This window comes from Dipodomys ordii, unplaced genomic scaffold, assembly GCF_000151885.1.
Source record: "Dipodomys ordii isolate 6190 unplaced genomic scaffold, Dord_2.0 Scaffold129, whole genome shotgun sequence".
Taxonomy (NCBI): Eukaryota; Metazoa; Chordata; class Mammalia; order Rodentia; family Heteromyidae; genus Dipodomys; species Dipodomys ordii.
Window position 1 is genome coordinate 928421 of NW_012267345.1, and position 10334 is coordinate 938754.

Consider the following 10334-nt stretch of genomic DNA (forward strand, 5'->3'; position numbering starts at 1 on the left):
TTCGTCCCGGGCCGGAGCGGGCCTAACGGCGCCCGGCCCGGCTGTGAGGCTCACCGGCGGCTGCACGGGCTTGGGACATCGGTAGCCAAACCCTCGCGGTGGTGTCCAGGCCGCACTTTCTGCCCGTTTTCTCGCTGCCCGCGCGGCTTCTCGACGGCCATGCGCTTGGGTGTGCGCCCCGGATCGCCCGCGGCCTTCGTGACCTTGGGGACCCCCCACCACCCCTGCCGCGGTGGCGCGGCTTGGAGCCCGAGAGAGCGGTGCTTGGTTGTAGCTGGCTTGACATTGCCCGGGGAGGTGGAGAGGCGCCCGCCGGTCCCCAGACCTCGCTGAACTCCTGGCATCTCCCCGACTTCCTGCCGCGGGGAGCCGAAGCACCGGCCGGCTAAGCGGGAGAGCCCGGCCCGGGGTTGGGCGTGGGCTCGGGGGGTGCGGTCGCCTCGGCCGGGAGAGGCTCTGTCAGCCCGGCCTGACAGGCGCGGGAGCCAAAGCCTACTTTGGCTCCAACATGTATGGAGAAATGCGGGCTTTGCACCACTTCCCGTGAACACTTCCCAGGTTCTCCGGCAAGAGCATGTGCCAGAGGGCCTTCCTGAGCAGATCGGAGAGGGGGACCTGCCCAGCGCCAGCCCCGGGCTCAGATGTGGGTCCTCAGCCCCTCACCCGCGGGCCGCCTGTGTACCCAGGCAGCCTCGCTGGGGGGGTCTGCCCTACACGTAAAATACGTTCTCCAGCTGGCTCTGGAGGCATACACCTTCGATCCCGGCAGGTGGGAGGCCGAGGAGGAGGAGTTCTGAATTCCAGGACAACATGGCCTGCATAGCAAGTTCAAGATCAGCCTGAGCTACGTGGCAGGACCTGTCTCAAAGAATAAAATAAGAGCTGGAGATGTAGCTCAGTGGTAGAACTCTTGTAGAGTACTTACAAGGCCCTGGATTTGATTTCCAGAACTATAAAAATAAGAGTGTACTCTTCCCATAATGTGTGCTAACAGGTTCGTGCTGAGAGCAGTAGAGAAAGCAGCGGACCCCTCAGAAACCTGCTTGGACATGAAGGCCAAGGAAATACTCAGCTTATATTCTGATTGTATCTGGGTAGCATTCAGACATGCCAACTCCTACTCAACCATCAAAACCCCCCTCAAGTGTCCCCTCCCTCCTACTCCTTGGCAATCATGTGAACAGTGCAGTACTTTAAGGTATGGCTTGGGCTCCTGAGTCAGCGTGTGGCTACTTCATTCCTTACTGATCCCTGACCTGGCCTGGGTCCCAGACGCAGCAAATGCTCCAAGCATACCGTGGCATCTCTGACCCTGTTTGTGGAGGCGTTCTGGAACAGACAGCCATGTTGGTGTCATTACCACAGCTCAGATGGCATCAAGCAGCACACTCGGCCCACAAGGTGTCCAGGTCAGCTCCTCCCTGGGGTTCCAAGGAGGAGTGAGCATTCCTGCGGCAGCTGTCCACATTCTCTTTCCTGTTCACGCCTGTTTTCCTGTCCATCCTTCCCTCTTCCAAGGGCACTGGCTAGGTGTAGAACACGCCCTAATCCAGATGACCCTCCTCCTGGAGCCGTTTGCAAAGGGTCTCATTTCAGCTGCAGTGGCATCTAGTGAGAGTATTCCAGAAAGGACAGCCAGCAAGCGAGGGCCCGAGGTTCTCGGGAGCTGCTGTCACAAGTGGGCTTGTGGATGGCCTGCATGGGGCTGTACGGGGCGGGCACCCTGCGCAGAAGTGGGGAGTACCAGCCTGGTCTGGAGCCCGTTTCTTGTAGTGACAAAGCATGGCACATGGGGACACAGTCAGAATCAGGCTTTGGCCAAAACACAAGAGTGTGACTATGCCTGGGAGCCTGAGCTGGAGCCCAGAGGTATCCCCCAGACCTGCCCTGCTCCCTGGTGGCTGCGGATGGCAGGGTGCCCGCTACACACCCCAGCAGGAGCCTCCGGACTCCATGGTACTTTTATGTAGATTCCTGTTTGCATTTCAAGTGTAGAGGAACTTTTCTTGATTGCTCTCTTGGTTATCGGTAACTGTTTCTTTCACTTATTTTCTTCTTCATAATCCTTTTCTCCTATGTCTGGTGTTGACTGTGTGTGTGTGTGTGTGTGTGTGTGTGTGTGTGTGTGTGTGTGTGGTGCTGGGGATTGAACGAGAGCCCTGCCCTTGCTGGGCAGGTGCTCAACCGTTGAGTAGCATCCCAGCCCTTCAGCGTTGGCTTCTGACTCTCGAAGGCAGGTTTTATCCACAGACCAGTGCTGTGAGTGTGGGTTAGTCCTGTCGAGTCGGATCAGGCAGTGGTGTTCACGGAGTGCTCTCTCCTTCAAGATCTAGTGTCTTTCCTCCCAGACCTGCCACTTTCCAAAGAGACATACCAGCAACCTGTTCCCCTTCTTCTACCTGGGGAGAGGTCCTGGCTGTGAGCCAGCTTGGGGTTCACAGCGTGGCTCCATGGTCTTCTGGCTTCAGGCCCAGCCCTGGCATCCGCTCTGCAGTTCACACCGTCCTTTTGCTTTTCATACGAAGGAAGACCTTGCGGCTGCTTGGGCCCTGTGCTTGTGGTCCTTAGGGAGTTCTGCCTTTCTTGTTCCTCACTCAGCAGCCAGGTGAGGGTTTGTTTACAGCTTGCATCCCCTCCTCTGGCCTTTGGCTTAAACGAAGTGAGATAGCATCTAGGTGCGGCTTGTATAAAAATACAGTTATAGTAAACATTTTCTTAATACTTGGCAAAGCTCCAAAGCGTCTTAATTACTAGGACCCCTTCTCGTGGTGTGCCATAGTGTGTGGTGGGCTCATGGTATCCTCTTCCTTGGCAAGCTACTGTCCTGTACGCAGAGCACATGGGGCCTGCCTTGTGTCTTGGAAAGAACACATTCATGGGGCAAGCATTCAGGGGCAGGAGCTGGGACATTTGGAAGGGTAGCACTGGCTCTTGAGGGAGTAAAGAAGCCCTTGAGGTGTTTCTCCCCTGCCTGCACTCAGCCCCCAGGCAGCTCCTGGCTGCTCACGCCCCCTGGTGGTTGGCCGTGTCAGACGGCTCCTCTGCGGAGCTGGGCACCTCTGGCAGGAGTCCTGTCACAGTAAAGAGAAAGACCGTAATGAGTATAGGAGAAGCCTTGCAGCTTTCAAAAGAACAGAGCAAGAGGAGCCCCCTGGAGGTCGTGTCTGCTGAGGGGTCACGGGCTGCAGGAAGATGAGGTAGGCAGGCCTTGGAGCCCTGGGGCTGGCATGCCCTGTGAGGCTGTGGCCCGGGACCCCGTGGGAGCTGGAGTCCTGGGGCGGATGGCCGTACAAGGCCTGTGTAGCAGGAGGGGATGGGCAGGCAGGTGCCCTTCCCCTGTCACACCCACCTGCTCCAAGGTGACTGCCTGCGGCCACTCCTAGGGCACCTCCCGGGGCAGAGATCAGGTGTGTGCTTTGGAGGAGATGGCAGGCCTTGTCCTTTGTGAGCTCGTGAACGGCTGGAGAGCTTGGTCCCCTGGGGGCTCAGATCGTGGCTCACATTGTGCCTGCCACACTTCCTCTCTGTCCCCTCCCACCTTCCCCGGGGTCTCCCAGACACCCCAGTGCCGTGCCCGGTGGCCATTCTGGAGGAAGAACTTCCAGTGTGTGTCTTTACCCACACACTGCCGACCTTCTCCACCAGCTCGCAGCCGACACTTGCCAGAGTATGTGCGGGCAGCAGCCCCAGCTCGGGGGGTGGGGGGGAGGCACCAAGGGGGCTGCAGAAAAGGGCCTCATCTGTCGCAGGAAGTCCCAGGCCCCTGACAGAACCCGGGAGGCTTTTGAGCCCAGCCTAGAGCTTTCCGAGAGAGGCTCTGGGTTCGTCCACCACCTGGGCAGGGACAGACCCGGAAGCATCGTTTCTGGCAAGAGTCCAGCAGTACTGATTCCGCTGGCGTGGTGAAGGCATGCGTGCCTGCCTCCAGACCCGTGCCTCTGCATCGTGTGAAGGTCTGGGAGCCCGTGGCAGCCCTCACCTGTGCTTCTCAGCAAGATCAGTGTCTGGTCGGGGTTCAAGGCCATGACTTGGTACTTAAGCAGTAAAGGTTCATAACAGGTACTGACCTCTGCAAGAGTACAGCCTGATCCTGTCCCGCCTCAGTTCCTGTCCAGCTCAAGGCTGGGGGCAGACCCACAGGTGAAGCAGTGGGTGTGCGGCCGCAGGCCCCGGGCTGAGATGGTTTCCAGTCTCACCAGAGCAGTCTGCTATTCTACCTGGGACACGGCTTCTTTGCTGGCCTCACAGGCCCAGGCTGAGCACAGCCCCATGGGAAGCCTTCCCCGTGCTAGCTCGATGGTGAGCAGCTCGCATCCACCAGTGTCTTTGTGATGTGAGAGTCTGTCCCCCAGTCCAGGGAGGATGTGGAGCCTGGCTTGGTGTCCTCAGCACGCCTCAGAGTCTTGTCCTTTGCCACAGACTTGGGCGGATCTTGCCGGCCGCGCACGCTGGCCGTGCGGAGGAAGCTGCCGTGATGGCTGACGAGTCCTCTTCACCTCTCCCGCAGATGCTGGACGAAAACCACCACCTGATCCAGTGTATCCTGGACCACCAGAGCAAGGGCAAAACAGCCGAGTGTGCCCAGTAAGTTGCTTGCTGCCCGGGTTGGGCCTCCCACCTCTCTGTCGAAGTGCAGACTCTGCCTTCTCCAAACACTGGGGAGGCCTTGCGCACTCCGAGGAAAGCATCTCAGTCCGAGGGCTGAGGTTAGATCTGGCCCTGGGGGCAGCTGGAGAGAAAGGGGTCAGGGAGGAGCGCTAGGGAGGCCAGGCTGGCTGTGGTGACCGCTGGAGCTGGGCACAGAGCAGCTGGCCACAGGCTTCCCTGGAGGTGTGGGAGGGGCCTCAGGAAACCCGGGTAGGCATGTGAGTCCCCGGGATGTTATGTGAGAGACCCGGCCCTGTCTGCTGTGGCATATGTGAACTACTGTCTCGGAATGAGCTGGATCTGTTCTCCGCCCTCTGGAAGTCCAGCTCTCTTGGTTAAATGGCTTCTGCCTCTGTCCGTCTGGGGGCACCATGTGGTGACCTCTGCCACTTGTGCCGTGTCCCTCTCCTGCAGGTACCAGCAGCTCCTGCATCGAAACCTGGTGTACCTGGCCACAATCGCAGACTCCAGCCAGAACATGCAGTCTCTGCTTCCCGCGGTGCGTACCCAGTTGCCGGGCGTGGCGCCTCACCTAGCGCGGGGGTCCAGCCAGGCCCACTACCCTGGGAAGGGATGTGATCCTTGCTTCCGGTCTTGCAGGGGTGAGGAGGTGTGACAGAGGTGGGATTGGGCTCGGCCTGTTTAGCAGTAGCCATGGACTCAGCGCAGACCCTGAGGGGCAGGGAGGGGATGCTCGCTCGAGTTGTAAGCTGACTTGCTAAAAGGATGTAATTTGGGGCTGGGAAGGTGGCTCAGTGGTAGAGTACTTGCCTTGCATGCACAAGGTCCTGGGTTTGATTCCTCAGCACCACATAAGTGGAAAAAGCCATAAGTAGCACTGTGGCTGAAGTGGTAGAGCACTAGCCTTGAGCTGAAGAGCTGAGTGACAGCACCCAGGCCCAGAGTTCAAGTCCCACGACCAAAAAAAAAACAAAAAAATGATGTAATTATTTTGTGATACTGGGTCTTGAGCCAAGGTCCTCATGCTGCGAGCCCTTCTGGAACTGTGAGCAGTTCTAGCCCATGCCCTTTAATATGAGGATTCCTGTCAGGTATGCTGGTGGCTCACACCTGTCTGTCACCCGAGCTACTCAGGAGGCTGAGATCTGAGGATCACAGTCCAAGGCTACTCTAGGCAGGAAAGTCCATGAGATTCTTACCTCCAATTAACTACCAAAAAGCCAAAAGTGGAGTTGCTGCTCAAGTAGTAGAACACTACCCAGGTACTACATTTAAGGCCCAGGAACAGCGAGCGCATGCACACGTGCATGTATGCACACAAGTTCCCAAGCCATCCCTATAATCCTAGGAAGTAGGATCAGGAGGATTGTAATCAAGGCAGCCTGGGTAGAAAGTGTAAGATTCCATTTCCAGTTAACCACCAAAAATCTGGGTTGAAGGCAAGGCTTAAGTAGTAGAGTGTCAGTCCTGAGCAAGTAAACTGAGTGAGGATGGGACCTTAAATTCAAGCCCCAGTACTGGCAAAATAAATGAACAAACCCAGAGCTAAAAGGGGTGGAGGTGTGGCTTAAGTGGTAGAGCCCTCAAACCCTTAATTCAAATTCCAAGTACAGACTAAAGAAAAAAATTTCCAGCACAGTAAATATTGCAGATGTTAGCATACACATTTCATTGTCTTCTGTTTGATTTGCTATAAATACAATCTCCTCAAGGTAAGTTTGTGCTGTGAAGCGGGATCCTTTGCCGGTAGCCTTGGAGCCACGGGGGAGTGTGCCCAGACAGTGCCGGGTGCAGCTGCCTCCAGGTGTCAGGCTCGCACGGCACCAGTAGTGCCCGCCCCACTCCTCCAGCCCCTGGAAGTGGCAACATAGATGCCTGGATCAGTTCCCCAAGTACAAAGTGGCAATCAGCTCTGATGGGCTACCCAACCCATCATCTCCCTGGAGAGACTCGGGGTCCTCCAGGTGCTCCGTCTGAGCACATTAGGAGCCACTGATGGAGGACCTGGGGGGTGGGGTCCTGGGGGAATGTGGACTGGGGATATGGACCTGGTGTGGGGTCCTGGGGGGCAGGGCTTCTGGGAGGATGTAGAACCCCGGGGGTGGGGTTCTGGGGGGCAGGGCTGTGGACATGGAACGCTATGGAGGTGAAGTGAATGCAGAGAACCTCCTTGTGTGAGGGGCCCAGGCCATGGCAGGAACGTGGACCCTGAGATACTTGGCCCACTGAGCTGAAGAGGAATGGGGTGGTATCGGGTGGTATTGGAGTCTGAGGGCCAGCAGAGGGAGAAGGGATGCTTCTAACCTGTGGTGGGCTTCTCGCCTCCAGGTGTGGGAAGATAAACAGTTCCCTGAGCCATTCGGGCCTCAGGAGCCCCATCTTGCTAGTCCACGGGTGCTATAGGCTGTAAGCATTCAGTGGCTGGTGGTGAATGGGGTGCAGATGTGGGGAGGGGGAACTGCATCTCCGTGGGGGGGCACGTGCGATCCCCAAGTGTCAGCGCCCCCCCAACCTTCCTGTGCCCCACAGCCTCCAACCCAGAACATGAACCTGGGCCCAGGCACCCTGAGTCAGAGCGGATCCGGCCAGAGCCTGCACTCGCAGGGCAGCCTCAGCGATGCCATCAGCACAGGCCTGCCCCCGGCCTCGCTCATGCAGGGCCAGATGGGCAACGGTGAGCAGGTTTGCAGCCATGGGTGGCTGGTGGGGGGGTAGACCTGACTTCATCGGGCTGGGCGCTGGGACCACCATCCTCCTGCATCCTGGTCACAGAGCCACTGTGACCACCTGGGCCCCGTGCGCACGCAGTGGGGTGAGCCGCGGAGGCTGCAGCTCTGGCCCCGGGCCCCCTGCTCCTCTTGCTCGGTCGCGCTGGGCTGCTTCGGTTCGCTGGGGACTTTCTGCTGAGGGTGAGGCTGCCACATTTGACTGAGAACACTGTGTAACGAGCACACAGCTCATCTTGTTCTTCCTTAGTGTCTATGTTTCTCTTCTAGCCGTTCATGGTGTTCTTGACCCTGCTAGCCGCCCTCCTCAAGGCCAGCTGAGGGAGGGAGGGAGGAAGGGAGCTCAGCACTTCCTTCAGAGATGTGTCCTAGTCCCAGCAGCTGACCTGCCTCCTCCACCCTCCCAGCAGGCCCCAACCACGTGTCCATGCAGCAGACCGCGCAGAGCACGCTGCCTACCACTTCTGTGAGCATGTCAGGCAGCAGCCACGGAACCGGGCCCGGCTACAGCCACTCCGGCCCCGCCTCGCAGAGCGTCCCCATGCAGGGCCAGGGTGCCATTGGCAACTACGTGTCTCGGACCAACATCAACATGCAGTCCAACCCAGGTACTCACCGCTTCACGCTCGGGTTGGGTGGTCCCCGAGAGGGGCTGCTCATTTGCGATCCCCGAGGGCAGGGCTGGGCAGGCGGGGAACTCTGAGGCTTCTGGAGAGGTCCTGAGGAGCGGCAGTGCTGGCTGCGTGTCTGGATTGACACTTGTATGCTGGGGTGTAGGGCGTAAGGCACTCCTGGTGCGGGGAACGCCCTGCCAGCTGCCCAAAGCAGAAGGGAAGGAGAGCCATAGGTGCCCGGCCAGAGACTGGGCTTCGTCCAGCGCAGGGGCAGCCCCTGGGCCCGAGCCCCCATGGCAGAGACCACGGGCCTGGGGATTGTGAGCTCTGGGGAGTAGCAGGGCCCAGTTTGGAAGTTCCCTGAGTGATAGGCGATTCAGAGTTTATTACATAAATGCGTTTTTATAGTAATTATAAGCTAAAACTTATTTTGGAAATACTGACTGATCAACGTATCGTTAAAATTGACTTCCACTGATTCCTTTTGCTTTGGCAATGTGGTTACTGGAAACCTGATCACAGATGGCCCCTGTCCTCTTTCTGTGGCCGGTGCTGCTCCCGGGGTTCTGAGCAGGACTGTGTGGTCAGGCCAGGCCAGCAGGCCCAGCTCCTCCCAGGCTAAGGGAACACAGGACGTGAGTTTCTGTGGGAGCTGCAGGACCACTTTCATATATACGTGTGTGTGTATATATATAATATATATATGTATATGTTATTGTAAAGTTGCCATACAGAGGGGTTATAGTTACATGAGGAAAGTAATGAGTACATTTCTTATTGGGCATTGTTGCCCCCTCCTTCGTTTTCCTCCTACCATCCCTTCCCTCCCCACCTCCCTAACCCCCCTTCCCCCACAGAGTTGTAAAGTTCCTTTTCCACACGGTGTCTCGTATGTCTCATTGTCGCAGTGGGTCAGCCTGTGTCTTTGTCGCAGTATCCGCAGGGCCGCTCTCTGTGCCGTGTTTGCAGGGCCCCTCTCTATGTTGGCACATTTTAAATAGCGGCACCAGCTGGGTGGATGCCTGTGAGCCCACTGTTGAGGCTGAAGCGGGCATCATGAACTTGAGGCTAGCCAGGGCTACCCAGCAGGGTCTTGCTTCAGAATCGTCATCATCACCGTCATCCTATTCATAATAATAGAACAGTTGATACCAAGGCTGGAGCTTTGACCACATGCCAGGCATATGTGCAGCTGTTATTGGGGAGTTACAGGTAATGGTCTCGTGGGGAACCCCAGGAAATCATAAAGGGCCAGCCCAAGGAGGGAGTCAGGTTGGCACATGAGGGCCTGGGGCTGGGGGAGGGCTGCTGCCCTGAGCTATCCTGAGCTTCCTGTGGCTGATTTGGAATCTCTGTGCTGTCATACAGTGCCCATGATGCACCAGCAGGCTGCCACGTCCCACTACAACTCGGCGCAGGGCAGTAGCCAGCACTACCAGGGCCAGTCCTCCATCGCCATGATGGGCCAGGGCGGCCAGGGGAGTAGCATGATGGGGCAGCGGCCCATGGCGCCCTACCGGCCTTCGCAGCAAGGTGAGGTCGTGGGCACTCCCAGCCGGGGTGGGCGCTACAGACCCAGGCCTGTGGCGAAGGCCCAGAGCTCGCGACGTGCGCAGGCGGAGGACCAAGGGGGTCTGAGAGGATGGGGAGGGGCTTGGTCTGTCCCCTCAAGGGACCTGGGAGGTATTCTCACAGGAGTGGGGCTGCTCTGCCAGGAGAGTGTGCCCTGGTCCTGAGCGCTGTGTTGATGCCTGCAGGCTCTTCCCAGCAGTACCTGGGCCAGGAAGAGTACTACAGCGAACAGTACAGCCACGGCCAGGGCGCCGCTGAGCCCATGACCCAGCAGTACTACCCTGATGGTGAGCCCTGCGCCCCGGCGCTGCCCCAGCTCCTCCAGACCCGTGCCCCTCTGACCCTCACCAGCCATGCTCTTCTGCTGCTCGCATCCCTCCTAGATCATCGTTAAGTCATCCTGGGTTTGTGGAGAAGGCATTTAAAGGGGTATGGGGGTGGGGTGGGTAGGGTGGTGCACACCTGTAACTTCAGCATTCTGGAGGCCGAGGCAGAATTATGAGTTCCAGGCCAGACTAGACTACAGAGTGAGTAGATTTGAAGTACAGCTGGGGACACAGCTGGGCTTCCTGGAGCACACCGAGCAGAACATGTTAGCTGAAGAAGCGTGAGGTGGCGGTACAGCCCAGCAGGGAAATGGGTGGCTTGTGGTATCAAAACAGCCAGCCGGGGCTGGGAAGGTGGCTCAGTGGTAGAGCGCTTGCCTTGCATGCTTGAGGCCCTGGGTTCGATTCCTCAGCACCACATAAGCAAAAAGAAAAAAGCGGGAAGTGGCGCTGTAGCTCAAGTGGTAGAGCGCTAGCCTTGAGCTGAA

The 10334-nt window shown here is 58.0% G+C and overlaps 1 protein-coding gene across 1 annotated transcript in view; it reads left to right on the forward strand.

Annotated features, from left to right (window-relative positions):
* Window positions 1-4507: 4507 nt before the first annotated feature.
* Window positions 4508-10334, forward strand: part of Ss18l1 (synovial sarcoma translocation gene on chromosome 18-like 1) — a 23399-nt gene continuing 17572 nt past the window's right edge. Inside the window, exons 1-7 of the mRNA XM_013030341.1 lie at window positions 4508-4584; window positions 5062-5146; window positions 7138-7282; window positions 7745-7942; window positions 9317-9481; window positions 9706-9807; window positions 9995-10127. Coding sequence (XP_012885795.1) covers window positions 4508-4584; window positions 5062-5146; window positions 7138-7282; window positions 7745-7942; window positions 9317-9481; window positions 9706-9807; window positions 9995-10127 — 905 coding nt within the window. The remainder of the gene's footprint in view (window positions 4585-5061; window positions 5147-7137; window positions 7283-7744; window positions 7943-9316; window positions 9482-9705; window positions 9808-9994; window positions 10128-10334) is intronic.